General features: G+C 41.9%; 1 protein-coding gene across 1 annotated transcript in view; it reads left to right on the top strand.

Moving 5' to 3' along the window:
- The window catches only part of arhgef3 (Rho guanine nucleotide exchange factor (GEF) 3), an 82,587-nt gene that overhangs the window by 7,046 nt on the left and 54,165 nt on the right, over window positions 1-21,376 (top strand). The window contains exon 2 of the mRNA XM_084116527.1: window positions 11,192-11,258. Coding sequence (XP_083972653.1) covers window positions 11,192-11,258 — 67 coding nt within the window. The remainder of the gene's footprint in view (window positions 1-11,191; window positions 11,259-21,376) is intronic.

The raw sequence follows: 21,376 nt of genomic DNA, 5'->3' as shown, positions 1-21,376 counted from the left end.
TTATGGACAATTCCACTTCCAACCTGTAGGGGGACCGAAGAGGAAAAGTGCTTTGGTGTTGCTTTAACGGAGAGGTCTAACTTACCGTCAAACAAAAAAAAAAAAAAGAAAGAAATGACCTGTTTTCTTCTCTAGCCATGAACATCAACAAAAGACATCAAGGTGACAAATGAAACAGCAGCAAACAGGCTCAGCAAACCACCAATAAGAGTAAAGGCCATTGCACACTGCAATGCGAGTAAAGAGTAAAGAGTAAAGGCCATTGCACAAATTCGCATGCGAAATTTTCGCACGTTAAAAAAATTTTTTACCTCACGTTATGTCAATCACGCTTGCACACTGTCTTCGAAACTTTCGTCCGTAATAAAAAAATTCGGATCAGGTTCGATTTTCTGCGTTTTTCGCATCCACAGCCAGTATTTTGAGAGGTTTTTTGACAATCCAGAGCCACTGTACAAGCGAACGACAAAATCGAGCAGGCAATTCGATTACTAATCATGTATTATTTGGGTATAAAATATAACCTGTATATAGCTGTTCTGTCTGCCCAGCGCTTCCACCGGCCGTACGTGTGTGTGTGCGTGCGCGTGTGTGTGTAGGCTATGTGTATGCGTGTGTGTGTGTGCCCATACCTTATATACTGCCAGTCTCTGTTCAGGATCGATTGGTTCACGGAAATTGGTGGTCTTCTTTTTAATATGTGGCTCCAGTATCGCTAGCAAAGCATCAAACTGTTCCACTGACATTCTGAGGTAAATTTTGAATCGTTTGGGATAATTTCGCAACTCCTTGATAAGGAGGTGAAACTCTCCTTCCTCTCGGCGCAATCTCAGGATTGGATGGACCCAATATTTCCTCTTTCTTTTTCTCTTTTTAAGAAGAAAGAGGGCAACAAAAACAAAATCATCCTCACTGCTTGACGAATCCATTTTGTATTTTTTGCGTTTTTTTCCGCAAAGGTTTAATAAATACGCATCGGACTCAGTGTGCAAGGTTTCTGTGCGTAACGAATTTTAAGGCTGACGAACACGAAAAAACGCATACGAAAATTTCGGACTCAGTGTGCAATGGCCTTAACATAGAAGCACTCAGGTTGAAGTAAGTTCAAGCATGTGATCTGGAACGGGAGAGAAGGGCAAACGCTGTGAGGACTTGCCCTGCTTTTATGCTGAATCTTCTCCACCCGACAGCCAATCAAATTATGGGAAATCGCTAGATTGGGTAAACCCAGGCCGATCTGCCGGCGATCTGATCTCGCCCTGCACCTCAGGCTCGACACCTGTACATTCTTCTGTCCTGCTTCCGTTACAAATCTGCGTGGACCAATCACAGACTGGCGTATCCACCTGGCACGCTATTGGCGGGTTTAATCCAATCCAATTCCTTTTAACCTCTCGACGATGCTCAATGGCTTCTTTAGTTTAGCAAACAAATCACTCGAGTGGGTGTAAGTACCACTCACTTTCATGTTTCAGAAACCACTGGATGCCATTGTTTCTGCAAACCGCTGATCAATGCTCCAAACCAACACGTTTGTTGACACGTTTCCTGCCTGGAGTTTTCACTGCAAAGTACGTCACCCGGATCGTTGGTCTGATTGGTTGAAGGACTATCCAGTTGCGCACAGGGTCATTTGAGCTCTGCCCGTTGATCACGCCACTTGTGCAGTAGAAATACAGAGCAGACTCCCCAGTCTTAAAAGATCGAGCTTGGTCAGGTGATATTAGCCAGACTAGGATATCGCATAAAACAACAGTGATGTAAACATGCTGAATATGCTGAACTTTATTGTACAGATGGCGCTGTATTAAGCAGTGCATGAAAGTGTTTGTTGCTTCATGAAGACGTCTGAAACGTCTGTGTATTTGACAAATATTGCATCTAATCCACTTTGTCTGTGATAAAGTAAGGAAACACTTATAAACACTTTCAATTCCATTTTATCCAATATTACATTTAAATTCACAACTTTGGATAGAAACATAGATATAATCCACATCCACAGATGTAATTTAAAAAAGTAAAATAAAGCAAAACAAAAAACTGGATGTAATAATGCGTAGCAAAAATTCAGTTTAAACAACTCTGTCTCAGTGCATGGCCCAGTCTACGTCCACTTCAAGTGCATTACTGGGTTTTGATTTCTGTTTCTTTCAATCATTTTCTGTGGTAATCAACATTATACCACAAATGTTCACTTCTTTTTAACCTAGAACATTCAAAAGTGATTTGGAGAAAGCATTTGAGGATGTTTATATCTGGCAGTCATGTGGTAAAATATAAGGCTTCAAGAAAGGTTTTTAATAACTGATGTCATATTTCTGAGGGCAGAATGTCTGATGGCTGTAAAGGGTGAGGCTCTACAGTCCATGATGTCATGGCTAGTCTTTGCTTTGCCAGCATGTTAGTCAGTGCTGTGTGTGTGGGTGTGTGGGTGTGTGTGTGTGTGATTTCAAACATCTATGCATGTTGATAAGTTAATGTAGCAGGCCAGTACCAAGTGTAAACAAATCTTTTCTCACACACACACACACTCATGCACATTACACAGTCTATACTCACAAGCACATGATGCCTCTTCATGGAAAAACATTCTAAGAAAAACGCGTGACAAACCAGTGTGCCCGAGTACTGTCTTTATACATGCATTTAATTCATTATGCAACCTATAATAATTGAATTCACTAAAGCCAGTTCACAGACACATTAATGTTTAGAACGAGTGTAAACGGGTGAAGTGTTAGATCAGCTCTGGCTGAGTTTAATTTTTGAGGCCATTTACTGAATATGAACTTTCTGCTCGGTACATTGAGAACTCTAATATGAAATACAATTGAAATGAATTTTAAAATTCAGAAGAAAAATGAAACAAATAATACCTAGGGAATAAGGAATATCCTGCCTGTATCTTTAGGGGACTCTATACCCCAAAATGGATGGAGACCTAGCAACACTCACAGAGAGCCAATGACCAGATTTATTATGAACGGTGGCCTTAAAAAGACGACTCTCTAAAATGAGAGAAGCCTAACTACATTCTACGCTAAGGACTGCTTACCAAGGAGGCTCACAAAAGAGACTGACAGCTCAATATCGCTATCCAAACGGACCTCTGGGGAGTGAAGGTCTCAGCATGACGACCGAACAACGCTTTCCTAAGGGTGGTTCTGCCAAGGAGGCTCACAGAGAGCCATACAACCCAGTGTGACCACCCAGACTGAGATCTAGAACCGAGGCCTCAGAAAGACGACTCTCTAAAGCGAGAGAAGGCCTAACTACATTCTATGCTAAGAACTGCTTACCAAGAAGGCTCACAAAAGAGCCTAACAGCTCGATACTGCTATAAAGCCAGAGCTCTGGGGGCGTAGGCCTCAGCAGGGTGACTTTCTAATGTGAGAGGAGATCTAGCAACGTCCACCTCGAAGACAGTTAACCAGAGAGGCTCAAAAAAGCCTACAACCCAATCCACTGCCTCACCGGAGCTGTCAGAGTAGAGGCTTCAGCACAATGACCCTCTATAGTGAGAGACAGCCTAACTACGCTCTACGCTAAAAGATCACCTCAGCAAGGAGGCTCACAGAGAGACATACAGCTTGGACATGTTATCTTATGCGGAGCTCTGGGGAGCGGAGGTCTCAGCGTGATGACTCTCTAAATCGAGAGGAAACCTAACAATGCTTCCCTAAGGGTGGTTCCACTAAGGAGGCTCACAGAGAGACATACACCCCGGCGCAGCCACCCCGAAGAACGCTCTAAGAACGGCCTCGGCAAGATGACTCTCTAGTCTAAAGCGAGAGAAGGCCTAACTACGTTCTATGCTAAGGACTGCTTACCAAGCCTGACAACACAATCCTGCTATCCAAGCGGAGCTCTGGAGGCGGAGACCTCAACAGGACGACTCTAGAGCGAAAGGATGCCTAGCAATGTCTACCTTGAAGACACGGAGGCTTAAAAAAAAGAGTCTACAACCCAGTCCACCGCCTCCAATGAGCTTTCCTTCAGCATAATGACCCTCTATAGCGAAAGGAAGCCTAACTACGCTCTACGCCAAGGACTACTTACCAAGGAGGCTCACAAAAGATCCTGACAACTCAATACTGCTATCCAAGCAGAGCTCTGGGGAGCGGAGCAGGGCGTCTCTCTAGAGCGAGAGGAGGCCTAACAACACTCCACCTTAAAACAGCTCCACCAAAGAGGCTCACAGAGGGCCATACCACTCGATGTCACGGATGCTGAAGTCAGACTGAGCGGAAGACCTTGCCCATAACTGGGAAGGTTCTCATCCACACTCATTCTAAATGAACAATGGGAGCTAACCGCTACGGCTAGCTACAACCATTGTAAAACATGTAATATGATTTGGTCTCCAGCACTCTCAGAGGTCCCGTACAACAGAAGGGGTTTGCCCAAGGTGAACAGACCACACCGTGTTGGAGACCAGAAGTGCTCAGAGCTTCCTTCAGTGGTTCAGCAGATCACAGGAAAGTCCTACTATTAAGGATTCCACTAACACTCAATCATGAAGACATTGCCATCAAGGGGTGTGCTAGCTGCGACCACTCGGAAACAAATGTCTTCGTAGGATCTCAAGACTCCAGACATTCCTTGCGACAAAGAAGGGTTCGCAAACTGGGGGAAAACAAACACTTTTTGTTGGGTTCTGGAGATGGAAAGAGCTCATCCCAGGGACTGGAGGACCCTGCTTCAAACCCCGACTCAGGGGGAGGGCTCTGCTCTTCAGTCAAACCCAAGGAAAGACGGGTTCTCTAGACTCCAACTCTCACGAAGGGGCCTAGAACTCGGAAGGGTTCGCAAACTCTTCCCGTCGGGTTCCAGAGATGAACACTGAGCACTGCTATTGTGCCGGCAGATCTTAAGGTAACATTAGGCCTCACACATTAGTAATAGCAGGCCGGAAAGGGAAAGAAATCTCAGACGACTCCACCTCCTCCGTGATCGAACCTGCCTGTCCTTATGGACCCGAACCGTGGTTTCTCTCATTCCTCTCTCATCCCTCAAGAGAATAAACAACAAAGGAGCTCATCACAGCTCATCATATAAAGAGCTCGTTCAGCTCCCTCGAGAGCCCTCAAAAATGCCAGACTCTATCACTAACAAGAATGACATGTTGAATAGTGACAAACACATCTCTGTGAGTGCCTTCGACTCCCTCGAGAGCCGAACACGCTCGTGCAAACGCTAACTACTGTCCCTCAGGTGAGAACAAGTCATAGCCTCTTACCTGTCTCTTTCAGTCAGTCTCGCGAATGCATCACAAAGCACACCTCACAATGAGCGCATTCAGTTCCCCGGAGAGCTGAACACACGTGCTCCTTACCCAGACAAGTCGTGTGTCCTCAAGTGTTGTCTCTGTTACTTCCTGAAACACTTGGCTGAGTGATCGTCTTCACACGTACATAAACAAACTTATCCTCGTCCGAGGACGCAGTGCAAGTGCCCATTCAAAAGGGAACTTTATTTTTTATTGTGTGAGCCAAACTGGACAAAATGTTTAGATGCTTTTTCTCAACAGCAAATTTCATTTTTGTTTTGTTTTTGTTTGTACTGTTTTGTTGATACTGACTGATTACTATACTATACAAGGATGTCAGTTCTGTCTAGCTGAATATCACAATAAACGTTTTAGATACAGGTTTCAGAAGGACATTTCCACATTTTCTTGGAAAAGTCAATACTGTAGTACACAGAAAAGAATATGTATATTTGTAGGTATGAAGTACATTTATTTTTTGCAATTTGTTTCAAGTAAACATTTGCATGTCCATTTTACAAATAAAGACATAAAGTAAATTTTGTCAATATTATTACAGATTGACAATTCCACTAAGAATAAACTCATCGGGTATCAACAAGATGTGCATTTAGTTATTTGTGCAAATTGTAGACTTTCAGCACTGAATTATGATTTTCACATGCATGTTCAGTGCTCAATTAAACCAAAAAATTAACCAATACAATGGATGGACTGCGTACATTGAGATTTAAGGCTGGAAAGCTGAAATGTTAAAACACTAGGCATCATACACTTGCTGACTTTGTAAATGGTTACAGTAAAAATACTGGCCGTCGTACACTAAATGACCGAGGGTCATGTTCTGCCAGACTTTCAGCTTGTTCTGAATGCAACAAACTCACAAATGAAAACAATATGTGTTTTAAAATCGGCTCAAAATATCAAACATGTTTGATCTCCTCCGACTGGATAGAATCTGTGTGTGTGTGTGTGTGTGTGTGTGTGCGTGTGTGTGTGTGTGTTTCCTGTGCAGGTAAGAGTGCAGAGATCAGGAAACTGCTTCCTGAACTCCCATCGCCGTGTAATAGCCAGACTGTGTTTTTCTGGACAACAACTTTCCCTACTTTAAACTTATATATAGTAAAATGTATGCCATAATGATTTTTGTTATTATTATTTGTATTATTTTTTGGAAAAGAGAAGGGTTGCTGTGACAAATATATTTACATGCTTACTGACTTTAAGTCTTTTAAGTTTAAGTCATGTGTAGTAACAGTCTTTACAGAAAAGCGTTTACTGGGATTTAGACCGGGTTACAGCAGCTGGAGGGCGACTGCGCGTGTCAGATGATCCGATGGGATAGATAGATAGATAGATAGATAGATAGATAGATAGATAGATAGATAGATAGATAGATAGATAGATAGATAGATAGATTGATTGATTGATTGATTGATTGATTGATTGATTGATTGTTATTAGTCTACTTATTCAAAGATTCAGACTTATTTGAATGTTTGAATGTTGGCCACTAGATGGCAGTGAATAATTAGAGATCAGGATCTGGTGTAAACATGAACCAGAATGGCATACTGTAATAATCATACTTACAACATTTTATAGTATACTGTGCAATTGCGTGAATTTTCTGTGTGTCTGAAATACCCAGATGATCTACAGATGTTTTTAATCCATAAGGTGTTCTTTATAACATTTATACTTTTATTAAGAAATAATAATTTGTTAGATTTATATAGCATGTCTTACACTCAATGCACTTTTTTAAAATTTATGAGGGAATGCGCCTCGAGTTTGGGAAAGGCGCTTTATAAATAAAACTATAATAACTAACTCATTTAGGATCTGGGTAATTGGTAAAACTTTACAATAAGGTCCCATTAGTTAACTTTAGTTAATGAAATGACTAATTTTAACTAACAATGAGCAACACATTTGTTATTTAACACTATTTATCAATTGTTAACTTTAGTTTATAAAAACACAACTGTTCACTGTTAGTTAACTTGCAGTCTGTCTCTACTATACACAGGTCAGCGATTATGACGGCATCATTCTGCACTCTCATCAGGTTTTGTCCAATCTCTCTAGTATCTGTATCACATTTACTTTGTTTACAAACCCCAAACTACATCATGCTCTTTAGACTCAGACTTACATTGGCAAGTTTCCTTGAGGTGATTATTGTGGGCGGATTTAGTTACAGTACCATATTTATATGTAGATCAGTATTGAGTAAACCGGGTTTAATACGTGTGTGTGTGTGTACCTTTATTTACTTACCGCTTTACAGTACAGATTGTTTTAAAGCAGTTTTACAGCGATAACAGGAAAATGATGCATTTCAGCTGAAATGATGTGTGCTGAAGTTAGTTCAGTGTCGATTCAGTTCTGTTGTAAAGATCAACAATTATTAAATTAGTTAATTTCATCTATAAAGCAGTTCTGCAAAAAACATCGTCCAGCTCAGTTCAGTTCACACACAACAGCGTCAGTACAGTCAAATCAATAATATTGATGATAATGAATAATATTGTTGAAAAGAAAACTAATAATATTAATACTATTGTTGAAAATTAAACTAACGTCATGCCAAGGGTAGCATGTACAGAGTGAACAGCAGCGGTCCTAGTACTGAGCCTTGTGGTACGCCATACTGTGTGTGTGTGTGTTTGTGTGTGTGTGTGTGTGTGTGTGTGTGTGTGTGTGTGTGTGTGTGTGTGTGTGTGTGTGTGTGTGTGTGTGTGTGTGTGTGTGTGTGTGTGTGTGTGTGTTATACTTATCCGTTTCAAGAACTACAATTACTCATTCCATATCAAAATTCCTGACTTTAAAAACAACTTTGTTTGTATTGTATTGTAAGTTTAACAGTGTAAGTGTAAATATAAACTACTCTACGAGTGCCATGGCAGCCATAATGTCTCTGTTAGTTATGTAAACACATGTATGTGCACTATAGTGGACTGCACTAACATTCTCATAGTGGATCATTCTGTGTGGCAGATGTGTGTGTGAGATTTACCTCAGCTTGAATGTCTGGATGAAGATATTGTGCTGTTAAAGCAGTAGCTTGAACAAATGAACTCATGGATCAGTCAGGAAGTGGGATAATGTTCCCATCGCAGTGGGAGGCATCTTTAAACACTGATAAAGTGAGGAGGTAAATGCCAGAGGGGGGCATGTGAGCCAAGAGACGGAGAATTTAACCACAAAACTCCTGCCAAAGCAGAAAAACTGCTCCTTGTTGGACCTTTCTGCGTGTAAATATAGTTTTCAATTTAGTTTTGTAGCAGGAGACTAGAAAAACATATATATAAAGTTATATATATATATATATATATATATATAAAGAAACAAACATTTTTTTATTTTTGAGTTTGGTTTTCCACTACAAAACTAATTCTACAAGTTTTTCTGTGAAAATACATTTAGATGATAAGTGTCAGAATAAAGTTCAATACCACTATTATTTTAAACGGTGAAACAATTTACTCAAAACAGCTGGGAAAGAAGAAAAATTCTATCCACTTGTTTATTAACTGAGCAAATGTTTATGCTGAAAAGCTAAACCAAAAGAACAAAACCCCAGTTGTATTTTGGAATAGATTATTAAACATTAAACGTTAAACGTTTTGTTCATCATGATAATCTTCACAAATTAACAAAACTTTTATGATTTTGATGCCTAAATACAATCACAGAAGTAAAAAGCTAAACGGTAAAGTCCTTCCTAGTTTCGTCGATCGATCTCTAGTGCAAGTTTTCTTCAATAAATTGTAGAGGCTAATCTTGTTCAAACTTTCTTTAGCCCTTTTGAGGTTAGCGGAGGAGTCTCTCCCGATTCACATGTCCACAAAGCACGCACGGAGATGCAGTCATAATACAAGCCGCGGTTTAATAAACATAATCTCCGGTTTACTTTCAATCCCAAAAAAATAAAATAAAACTTTCCAAGAAAACAAAAAACACAATAGCATGCGATTGAAGAAAACTGTTGCTCTCCACACTCTAACCTGTCTACCAATAATTCTAATACACATTTAAAGGAGAAGTTCACTTTTAAAATGAAAATTCTGTCATCATATAATCACCCTCATGTTGTTTCAAACCTGTATGAATTTCTTTCTTCTGCTGAAGAGAAAGGAAGATATTTAGAAGAATATCAGTAACCAGACAGTTTTTGGGTCCCATTGACTTCCATAGTAGGAAAAAAATATACTATGGAAGTCAATGGGACCCAAGTAAGTAAATTAAACAAATATCAATTTTGATAGTGCACAAAATTCCAAATATGGCCCCTACATAGGGTATAAACGAACTACACTGAGCTAATGTTTTCGTTAAAAAGCTAATAATGCTGTTATTAGCTGATAATTTATTCCTAAATTGGCCAAATACTGGCAGATAAATTGGCCTGGCTGATATATCAGTCTGTCATCGTTAAATGCGTATTTTTTTAAAGTTGTCATTAAACTGTGTTTAAGTTGCGCTGGTCTTTTCTCCTCTATTGTGCCGTATATCTGAGTGAAACGCTTCTGGAACAAGAACAAATGTGGGCGGGGCTTGATTTTGTCCGTGTGGAGTTGATTGGATGGTTGTGGTTTGCTATTGGCTGATCTCATGTGATTGACAGGTTATAGCCTCGTCATCAGAGAAGAGAAGAGATGCTGCAAGAGGAAGATATTCTCATTCAAGATTACCAGGAACATTAATTTAACAGAATAATGACGTGCACAGATAAATCATTTATAATAAACACTGCAATATTCCATTCGAAAATAGGAATTGGTCATTTTGATTTCATGGTGACTTTAATAAGAATTCTTTCCATTTTAAAATGTCACATTTTTGTGACAACAAAAATGAATGCTACAAGCTCAAATATTTGGAGAACCGTGTGCAAAAAAAAGATGTTTCTCAGCAGTTTGTCACAATAGCCAGACAGAAAGGGCATCAGCTGAGGATCTGGGCCAGGAGAAGGTCATTCCCCCTGTCCTGCCACATTGATGACTGAGACAGACCTGTTTACAAAACTGCAGTCAATGGAAATGACTCCATCCAAGTGAAAAGCCTCGTCACCTTTTCATTCCCTGGACGGTAGCGGTTCGCTAATGTGTCTTGCTGAAAACCAAAGTGTTTTTCCATCATTCAGCCGCTGATCAGTCATGTATCTTCACCAGTCTTAGGGGCCCATTCACACAGAACACCTTTTTGAGGTTAAATAACATAAAATAAAATGAAAACGAATTTGCGTCAACAATTTGAGCTTTTTCACCCTCAAGCGAAACTCCCAATTGCGTAGATTCCTATAGAGCGCTACAGTGATGACTATGTTGTAGGCCAATACTGATGTTAGTGAACTACACCACAGTCACATAACTACCATTAATCTTCCAACAACTCTTTCAGACAGTTATAAACACAACGAGGCTAGGAGATGAGTTCACCTGTTCGCCGTGATGCGTTTAATATTGCTGGCAGCCGAGTCCAGTTTAGACACTTGTTAGCAATCACCTTTTTACAAGACAAGTAAGAGCTTTAAAAAAGGGGGGTTTAGTGACGTATTTTATGTTGTAGAATAAGACTTGAAAATATCTTGAGCTTGTGTGACGCACAGACCTTATTTCAGGCATTAAACCAAAACCCCATTCAAAAAAACATAGATTCCAGGACGCTGAAAACAGAAGTGCTAAAGTGCTAACTCGTTTCTGGGTTTTGGCCTACAAAAATACGCCATCATTGCAGCACTCTATCGAAGTGAATGGATTTGATTTATCCCGTGAAAGTTCACCAAACAGCAGTAAAAGTGAGCGCAGCTTTAGTCTGTGTCAGTGTGTAATGTCCATCTGTGCCAGTCTCTGCTACTGTAGTGTAAATCACCTGTGTGTCTGATGTATTTTTCTTGTTTTCTCCCACCAGGCCGATGTTGCAGAGGAAGGAGTCATTTTCTCTACTCTCTACATCAGAGAAGTGGCTCTTCAGAGGGGTGAGTTCAGAATATATGCTGTTTTTTTGCGGTCTATTAACAGGAAGAGTGTTCTGCCTCTGTGCCCTTTTGAAATCAATGGATTTGCAGGTTTGTTGAACATAGTGTAGTGTGGTGTTCCCCAAATGATCCAAAATGACGCCCAGAATATGCACTGTTGGCATACACCACCGCCAGCGTTGGAAAACCGTTCATCAGTAGTGTTTCCCAACCCTGTTTCTGGAGGCACACCAACAGTACACATTTTGAGCGTCTCCCTTATCTGACACATTCATTTCATGTCTTGGAGTCTCTTCTAATGAGCTGATGAGTTGAGTCAGGTGTGTTTGATTAGGAAGAGTTGGAAAATGTGTAGAAGTGCGTTCAGATTGACAGGATCCCTACACAGTGTTCACATGGGATATATCCGTTGAAGTGGAATTCGCTGACAATAATCGCTTGTTTGGAAATCCCTACATCGTCATCAAAGAAAGGCAATGACGCACGCATAAATACTATAATTTACTTTACTTTCAAATTGGCAAATTGGCAAATACATACAATTGGCCTATACATATAAAAAACACACATTATGCATCTAATAAATTTGATTAAAACATCTTTATTATAAAGACTACTTGTATATTTAATTGACTATTAATAGATTTAAAGCTACTGTGACTGTCATTCAATATGAAAATACATTTTGATTTGGTTAACAACATATAAATGTGTTATTAATCAATGCTCTTAATAACTAGCGGTCTCATCTTGTACGCTTTCTTTCCCATGCGCAGATGCTTAGTAAACATTCCAGAAGTAAATAAAGTATAATAAAATATGACAGCGCCTCAGCTGCTTCTCAACACTTTTACTTTGTTTACAAAACTATTCATACTATAGAATATGCAAATGTAAAATTCATCACATAACCATTCATAACTCTAGTGTTGGTGTGCCTCCAGGAACATGGGAAACACTGTACTAGTACATGTGCACCCTATACTCTAAAAACTTGAAAGTGACATTAACCAAATGAAATGAGTTTACTTCACTCAAATATTACTGAAAGCTGGCACACATGAGTGGTACAGCGGGCAAAATCAGTAGCTTGGCCTCCAGGTTTGAACATTTCACCCGCTGCACCCGATGGCCAGTCTAAGCCTGCCTTAAATTTAGCACAGTTATTAAAGGAGTAGTTCACTTTAAAATTAAAATCACCCCATGATTTACTCACCCTCAAGCCATCCTAGGTGTATATGACTTTCTTCTTTCAGACGAATACAATCTGAGTTATATCATTACATTATATACACTGAACAAAATGATAAATGCAACACTTTTGTTTTTGCCCCCATTTTTCATGAGCTGAACTCAAAGATCTAAGACTTTTTCTATGTACACAAAAGGCCTATTTCTCTCAAATATTGTTCACAAATCTGTCTAAATCTGTGTTAGTGAGCACTTCTCCTTTGCCGAGATAATCCATCCACCTCACAGGTGTGGCATATCAAGATGCTGATTAGACAGCATGATTATTGCACAGGTGTGCCTTAGGCTAGCCACAATATAAGGCCATTCTAAAATATGCAGTTTTACTGTATTGGGGGGGTCTGGAAAAAAGGTTGTTGATTGTGAAAGTAAAACTGCACATTTTAGAGTGGCCTTTTATTGTGGCTAGCCTAAGGCACACCTGTGCAAGTTCAGCTTGAGTTCAGCTCATGAAAAATAGGGGCAAAAACAAAAGTGTTGCGTTTATAATTTTGTTCAGTTTATATATATTAAAGTTATATTACTATAATTTACTTTGTAATGTGTTAAATATGGATATTTTCTTACACAAACTCATCGCTTCACTTCAGAAGGCCTTTATTAACCCCCCGGAGCCGTGTGGAGCACTTATATCATGGATAGATGCACTTTTTTGAGCTATTTTGAACTGATGGTTGCAATCCACTGCAATTATAAATCTCGGAAGCGTCAGGGTGTTTTTTAATATAACTCTGATTGTATTCATCTGAATAAAAGAATAAAGTCATATACACCTAGGATGGCTTGAGGGTGAGTAAATCATGGGGTAATTTTCATTTTAAAGTGAACTACTCCTTTAACAATAAAAATTATGGCACTTGTTTTGCGGTGTGTACTTTGATCTTAACACTTTAAACCGTAAAATCTTAACCGTAAAACTTGACGTAAGGTGAGTCTGGCCTAAATTATAAGCATTTTAAATCACTTTTCTTATATTACTTATTTGGTCAGAAGAGTTCTCTGTGTATGTATGTTCTTATCCAAAGTCTTAAAACACTATAAATCAAAGTCTCGGTAGGCAGTTTTTGTAATGAATTACATTTCTACTAATTGGTTACTATTCTTTTTTAATAAAAATGCAAAGGCAAATACAACTTTATCATTAAAATATGAAGTACAATAATCCCACTTTGAATCAAAGGTGTAGTCAGCTCTGGGTTTCTTGTCTTCAGCTCTGGGTTTCTTCACTTCAGCTCTGGTCTTCAGCTCTGGGTTTCTTCACTTCAGCTCTGGTCTTCAGCTCTGGGTTTCTTGTCTTCAGCTCTGGGTTTCTTGTCTTCAGATCTGGGCTTCTTGTCCTCAGCTCTGGGTTTCTTGTCTTCAGATCTGGGCTTCTTGTCTTCAGCTCTGGGTTTCTTGTCATCAGCTCTGGGCTTCTTGTCATCAGCTCTGGGCTTCTTGTCTTCAGCTCTGGGTTTCTTGTCTTCAGATCTGGGCTTCTTGTCTTCAGCTCTGGGTTTCTTGTCTTCAGCTCTGGGCTTCTTGTCTTCAGCTCTGGGTTTCTTGTCTTCAGATCTGGGCTTCTTGTCCTCAGCTCTGGGTTTCTTGTCTTCAGATCTGGGCTTCTTGTCTTCAGCTCTGGGTTTCTTGTCTTCAGCTCTGGGCTTCTTGTCCTCAGCTCTGGGTTTCTTGTCTTCAGCTCTGGGCTTCTTGTCCTCAGCTCTGGGTTTCTTGTCTTCAGATCTGGGCTTCTTGTCTTCAGCTCTGGGTTTCTTGTCTTCAGCTCTGGGCTTCTTGTCCTCAGCTCTGGGTTTCTTGTCCTCAGCTCTGGGCTTCTTGTCCTCAGCTCTGGGTTTCTTGTCTTCAGCTCTGGGTTTCTTGTCTTCAGCTCTGGGTTTCTTGTCTTCAGCTCTGGGCTTCTTGTCCTCAGCTCTGGGCTTCTTGTCTTCAGCTCTGGGTTTCTTGTCTTCAGCTCTGGGTTTCTTGTCTTCAGCTTTGGGCTTCTTGTCCTCAGCTCTGGGCTTCTTGTCCTCAGCTCTGGGTTTCTTGTCTTCAGCTCTGGGTTTCTTGTCTTCAGCTCTGGGCTTCTTGTCTTCAGATCTGGGCTTCTTGTCTTCAGCTCTGGGTTTCTTGTCCTCAGCTCTGGGCTTCTTGTCCTCAGCTCTGGGCTTCTTGTCTTCAGCTCTGGGTTTCTTGTCTTCAGCTTTGGGCTTCTTGTCCTCAGCTCTGGGTTTCTTGTCCTCAGCTCTGGGTTTCTTGTCCTCAGCTCTGGGTTTTTTGTCTTCAGCTCTGGGCTTCTTGTCCTCAGCTCTGGGTTTCTTGTCTTCAGCTCTGGGCTTCTTGTCCTCAGCTCTGGGTTTCTTGTCTTCAGCTCTGGGCTTCTTGTCTTCAGCTCTGAGTTTCTTGTCTTCAGATCTGGGCTTCTTGTCTTCAGCTCTGGGTTTCTTGTCCTCAGCTCTGGGCTTCTTGTCCTCAGCTCTGGGCTTCTTGTCTTCAGCTCTGGGTTTCTTGTCTTCAGCTCTGGGCTTCTTGTCTTCAGCTCTGGGTTTCTTGTCTTCAGCTCTGGGCTTCTTGTCCTCAGTTCTGGGTTTCTTGTCTTTAGCTCTGGGTTTCTTGTCTTCAGCTCTGGGCTTCTTGTCCTCAGCTCTGGGTTTCTTGTCTTCAGCTCTGGGTTTCTTGTCTTCAGCTCTGGGTTTCTTGTCTTCAGCTCTGGGTTTCTTGTCTTCAGCTCTGGGCTTCAGCTCTGGGTTTCAGCTCTTGGCTTCTTGTCTTCAGCTCTGGGTTTCTTGTCTTCGACTCTGGGCTTCTTGTCTTCAGCTCTGGGTTTCTTGTCCTCAGCTCTGGGCTTCTTGTCTTCAGCTCTGGGTTTCTTGTCCTCAGCTCTGGGCTTCAGCTCTGGGCTTCAGCTCTGGGCTTCAGCTCTGGGCTTCAGCTCTGGGTTTCAGCTCTTGGCTTCTTGTCTTCAGCTCTGGGTTTCTTGTCATCAGCTCTGGGCTTCTTGTCTTCAGCTCTGGGTTTCTTGTCCTCAGCTCTGGGCTTCAGCTCTGGGCTTCTTGTCTTCAGCTCTGGACTTCTTGTCTTCAGCTCTGGGCTTCTTGTCCTCAGCTCTGGGTTTCTTGTCTTCAGCTCTGGGTTTCTTGTCTTCAGCTCTGGGCTTCTTGTCCTCAGCTCTGGGTTTCTTGTCCTCAGCTCTGGGCTTCTTGTCTTCAGCTCTGGGTTTCTTGTCTTCAGCTCTGGGCTTCTTGTCTTCAGCTCTGGGTTTCTTGTCTTCAGATATGGGCTTCTTGTCCTCAGCTCTGGGTTTTTTGTCTTCAGCTCTGGGCTTCTTGTCCTCAGCTCTGGGTTTCTTGTCTTCAGCTCTGGGTTTCTTGTCCTCAGCTCTGGGTTTCTTGTCTTCAGCTCTGGGCTTCTTGTCCTCAGCTCTGGGTTTCTTGTCTTCAGCTCTGGGTTTCTTGTCCTCAGCTCTGGGTTTCTTGTCTTCAGCTCTGGGTTTCTTGTCCTCAGCTCTGGGCTTCAGCTCTGGGCTTCTTGTCTTCAGCTCTGGGTTTCTTGTCTTCAGCTCTGGGTTTCAGCTCTTGGCTTCTTGTCCTCAGTTCTGGGTTTCTTGTCTTCAGCTCTGGGCTTCTTGTCTTCAGCTCTGGGTTTCTTGTCTTCAGCTCTGGGTTTCTTGTCTTCAGCTCTGGGTTTCTTGTATTCAGCTCTGGGCTTCAGCTCTGGGCTTCTTGTCCTCAGCTCTGGGTTTCTTGTCTTCAGCTCTGGGTTTCTTGTCTTCAGCTCTGGGCTTCTTGTCTTCAGCTCTGGGTTTCTTGTCTTCAGCTCTGGGCTTCTTGTCTTCAGCTCTGGGTTTCTTGTCATCAGCTCTGGGCTTCTTGTCATCAGCTCTGGGCTTCTTGTCTTCAGCTCTGGGTTTCTTGTCTTCAGATCTGGGCTTCTTGTCTTCAGCTCTGGGTTTCTTGTCTTCAGCTCTGGGCTTCTTGTCTTCAGCTCTGGGTTTCTTGTCCTCAGCTCTGGGCTTCTTGTCCTCAGCTCTGGGTTTCTTGTCTTCAGCTCTGGGTTTCTTGTCTTCAGCTCTGGGTTTCTTGTCTTCAGCTCTGGGCTTCTTGTCCTCAGCTCTGGGCTTCTTGTCTTCAGCTCTGGGTTTCTTGTCTTCAGCTCTGGGTTTCTTGTCTTCAGCTTTGGGCTTCTTGTCCTCAGCTCTGGGCTTCTTGTCCTCAGCTCTGGGTTTCTTGTCTTCAGCTCTGGGTTTCTTGTCTTCAGCTCTGGGCTTCTTGTCTTCAGATCTGGGCTTCTTGTCTTCAGCTCTGGGTTTCTTGTCCTCAGCTCTGGGCTTCTTGTCCTCAGCTCTGGGCTTCTTGTCTTCAGCTCTGGGTTTCTTGTCTTCAGCTTTGGGCTTCTTGTCCTCAGCTCTGGGTTTCTTGTCCTCAGCTCTGGGTTTCTTGTCCTCAGCTCTGGGTTTTTTGTCTTCAGCTCTGGGCTTCTTGTCCTCAGCTCTGGGTTTCTTGTCTTCAGCTCTGGGCTTCTTGTCCTCAGCTCTGGGTTTCTTGTCTTCAGCTCTGGGCTTCTTGTCTTCAGCTCTGAGTTTCTTGTCTTCAGATCTGGGCTTCTTGTCTTCAGCTCTGGGTTTCTTGTCCTCAGCTCTGGGCTTCTTGTCCTCAGCTCTGGGCTTCTTGTCTTCAGCTCTGGGTTTCTTGTCTTCAGCTCTGGGCTTCTTGTCTTCAGCTCTGGGTTTCTTGTCTTCAGCTCTGGGCTTCTTGTCCTCAGTTCTGGGTTTCTTGTCTTTAGCTCTGGGTTTCTTGTCTTCAGCTCTGGGCTTCTTGTCCTCAGCTCTGGGTTTCTTGTCTTCAGCTCTGGGTTTCTTGTCTTCAGCTCTGGGTTTCTTGTCTTCAGCTCTGGGTTTCTTGTCTTCAGCTCTGGGCTTCAGCTCTGGGTTTCAGCTCTTGGCTTCTTGTCTTCAGCTCTGGGTTTCTTGTCTTCGACTCTGGGCTTCTTGTCTTCAGCTCTGGGTTTCTTGTCCTCAGCTCTGGGCTTCTTGTCTTCAGCTCTGGGTTTCTTGTCCTCAGCTCTGGGCTTCAGCTCTGGGCTTCAGCTCTGGGCTTCAGCTCTGGGCTTCAGCTCTGGGTTTCAGCTCTTGGCTTCTTGTCTTCAGCTCTGGGTTTCTTGTCATCAGCTCTGGGCTTCTTGTCTTCAGCTCTGGGTTTCTTGTCCTCAGCTCTGGGCTTCAGCTCTGGGCTTCTTGTCTTCAGCTCTGGACTTCTTGTCTTCAGCTCTGGGCTTCTTGTCCTCAGCTCTGGGTTTCTTGTCTTCAGCTCTGGGTTTCTTGTCTTCAGCTCTGGGCTTCTTGTCCTCAGCTCTGGGTTTCTTGTCCTCAGCTCTGGGCTTCTTGTCTTCAGCTCTGGGTTTCTTGTCTTCAGCTCTGGGCTTCTTGTCTTCAGCTCTGGGTTTCTTGTCTTCAGATATGGGCTTCTTGTCCTCAGCTCTGGGTTTTTTGTCTTCAGCTCTGGGCTTCTTGTCCTCAGCTCTGGGTTTCTTGTCTTCAGCTCTGGGTTTCTTGTCCTCAGCTCTGGGTTTCTTGTCTTCAGCTCTGGGCTTCTTGTCCTCAGCTCTGGGTTTCTTGTCTTCAGCTCTGGGTTTCTTGTCCTCAGCTCTGGGTTTCTTGTCTTCAGCTCTGGGTTTCTTGTCCTCAGCTCTGGGCTTCAGCTCTGGGCTTCTTGTCTTCAGCTCTGGGTTTCTTGTCTTCAGCTCTGGGTTTCAGCTCTTGGCTTCTTGTCCTCAGTTCTGGGTTTCTTGTCTTCAGCTCTGGGCTTCTTGTCTTCAGCTCTGGGTTTCTTGTCTTCAGCTCTGGGTTTCTTGTCTTCAGCTCTGGGTTTCTTGTATTCAGCTCTGGGCTTCAGCTCTGGGCTTCTTGTCCTCAGCTCTGGGTTTCTTGTCTTCAGCTCTGGGTTTCTTGTCTTCAGCTCTGGGCTTCTTGTCTTCAGCTCTGGGTTTCTTGTCTTCAGCTCTGGGTTTCTTGTATTCAGCTCTGGGCTTCAGCTCTGGGCTTCTTGTCCTCAGCTCTGGGTTTCTTGTCTTCAGCTCTGGGCTTCAGCTCTGGGTTTCACCTCTTGGCTTCTTGTCTTCAGCTCTGGGTTTCTTGTCTTCGGCTCTGGGCTTCTTGTCTTCAGCTCTGGGTTTCTTGTCATCAGCTCTGGGCTTCTTGTCTTCAGCTCTGGGTTTCTTGTCTTCAGCTCTGGGTTTCTTGTCTTCAGCTCTGGTCTTCAGCTCTGGGCTTCTTGTCCTCAGCTCTGGGTTTCTTGTCTTCATCTCTGGGCTTCTTGTCCTCAGCTCTGGGTTTTTTGTCTTCAGCTCTGGGTTTCTTGTTCTCAGCTCTGGGTTTCTTGTCTTCAGCTCTGGGTTTCTTGTCTTCAGCTCTGGGTTTCTTGTCTTCAGCTCTGGGCTTCTTGTCTTCAGCTCTGGGTTTCTTGTCTTCAGCTCTGGGTTGCTTGTCCTCAGCTCTGGTTTCCAAGATCCTTCTCAAGGCTTTTCAGGTGTAAGTTGTCTGCCTTTTCATGTCCTCGAACTCCAGTAAACTCAACCAAGATGGCTGATTTCCTTTTCTAGGAGATTCTATGAGTAGAACCACAGTAGAAGAACAGTCTTTTGTGTCCTTGAGTAGACACACATAAACGCACACACCTCTGCTCCTCCTTCTGATGGGTAGGCACACAACCATAGATAACTAACAATTACTGTACATCTATGCCCATACAGTATAGGGCATTTCTTAGAAAAACAGCATTGTTAGCAATGCATTATATTTAATACATTGTGTAACAAAAAGGCAATAAACAAGAAGGCAGGGTGATTGTATTTCCTTGATATTATACAAAGGTCATCCTCTGTGTTTGCCTTTTAAACTATTTCTCAATGTACAAACAGAGATAGCCTGCTTGTAAAACAGTCTTAATCATGCTAATGGGGTTTGGTTTACAATGAAAGTCAATGTTCGTACTGTTTTATATTTCAAAAGATCCTCCTGGTATTCCACCAAAGAAAGAGATATGCCCAAGTTTGAAATGACATGAGGGTTAGTAAATAACGACTTTGGGCTTAACGTATTACTTAACGTATTTTTGAATGAACTATCCCTTTAGCCTAAAGTGTGTTTTTAAATGGTTAGAAAACAAATATGCCCAGTTAAATGTTAAAAAAAACACAACTGAATTTCAGGATGCAAATATTGGCCATAAAACTAGTAATAATCATTTAATTTTCAACATTGTATGTTAGTCTGTGAGGTGGCTGAAATATCTAATTTTCTCTTACTTGATGGTGATGATGTCTTTTGTGTAGCTATGGAATTAGTAAAGTCACAACACCAACCAAATGTACCAATGATAACCTGGTGAAACAAATGGGTGCCTCTAGTATATGACAGAATGCAAGAAACAAAACAGATAACAGATAACTTCATTTCCTCAGTTCCTGTGACTTGCCTTCTTAACCAGCAAAACTTCCTGGGTAAAAAAGCTTTATCTGAAAGTTCATGCAAAAGTTGAACAGCTAGACCAGCACCAAACCAAATCACAAAAGAGCATAAATCAACAAACCCCCATGAAAAATGCATACTGGCTTTTCCAGCGATGTGCCTTTCAATAATAGTTTTACCTCAATATATTTTTGAGTGTTTGACAGTGTTAGGCTGCTCATAAATAGCCAACAAATAACATAAATTCTGATCATGTCACTATATCAAGGTTCATGGGACGTCTGATAATTGTGGGATCACACTCCCTTCAGAATGCCTCTGTCGGCCTTCCCTTGATCTGCAGTCGTGAGACAGTCCAAGGGCTGAGCCGTATCATTTCAGACTTCTTTTTGTATAAAACCACAAGGTCAGCAATGAATTCTGCCAATGTGATGAAGAAATGTTGGGTTTATGACTCCATATCACTTCAGATAATAACCATATAAAATGTTCTTGCAATTTTGACCTACATGTGATGTTCATAAAAGACCTTAGGTCACATTAACACATCGGCTTCATTCATTTCTGATTCCAGATTAGAGTTTAGAAGTGAATTCATCTTCTCTGCGATGAATCTTATACTCTCTGTTGACACAATTAATCCTGCAGGAAAGAAAAATCGTCTATTAAACAGCAATATGATTGATGATTACAGAGAAATCAAAAAGATCCCAGTAAAATATCTCCATTAGACTTTCAAAAGAGATCTCAACATTAATGTCTTAAACTGTGCTCACATTTTGGCAAATGTCAGAAATCTCAATATGAACAATTGTCATCAGATTCTTCCAAAACCATATGACTCGAGCTACTGTATATTGTCCAAATTGCTTTTATAGCTCTGTACATGTCAGCAATGTTTAATTTGTAGGGCTGGGTTAATGTACTGACACAAATTCCATAATTTGATTAGATTTCGATTCACAAGCTAAAATATATATTTCAGTTTGATTACAGTCAGTGATTACAATTTGATCATATATATATAAATATATATATATACACACAGTATGAATTTCTTTAAAGCTGCTTGGATACAAAGTGTATTGTGAATGCCTGCTGCCAAAACCAACAAACAGGACTGTGATTTGGCAACCTCCAGCGATTTAATCACCCTGTGTGAGTGCACCTCAAAAACTGTGTATATACAAGACGAGACCAACATGTAATAATGTGGCTATGATGTCAACAATGACAGATGTCATGTGGTTATGCATTTAGGCCATAACTGCGTTCACTTGTGGTTCCAGTGGCCAATGTTGAGACCATGTTTAAAAGGTCACGTGAACAGCCTCGCCAAAAATCCTACTTGTACTGTCAATATTCACAATTACCACAACACCAATTATTTCCCATTTGAAAAGAAACTCCCAAAATCCATCGG

Source organism: Abramis brama (assembly GCF_963993115.1).
Source record: "Abramis brama genome assembly, chromosome: 6".
Taxonomy (NCBI): domain Eukaryota; kingdom Metazoa; phylum Chordata; class Actinopteri; order Cypriniformes; family Leuciscidae; genus Abramis; species Abramis brama.
The sequence above is the reverse complement of the archived record's forward strand: the minus strand, read 5'-3'. Positions and strand labels throughout refer to the sequence as shown.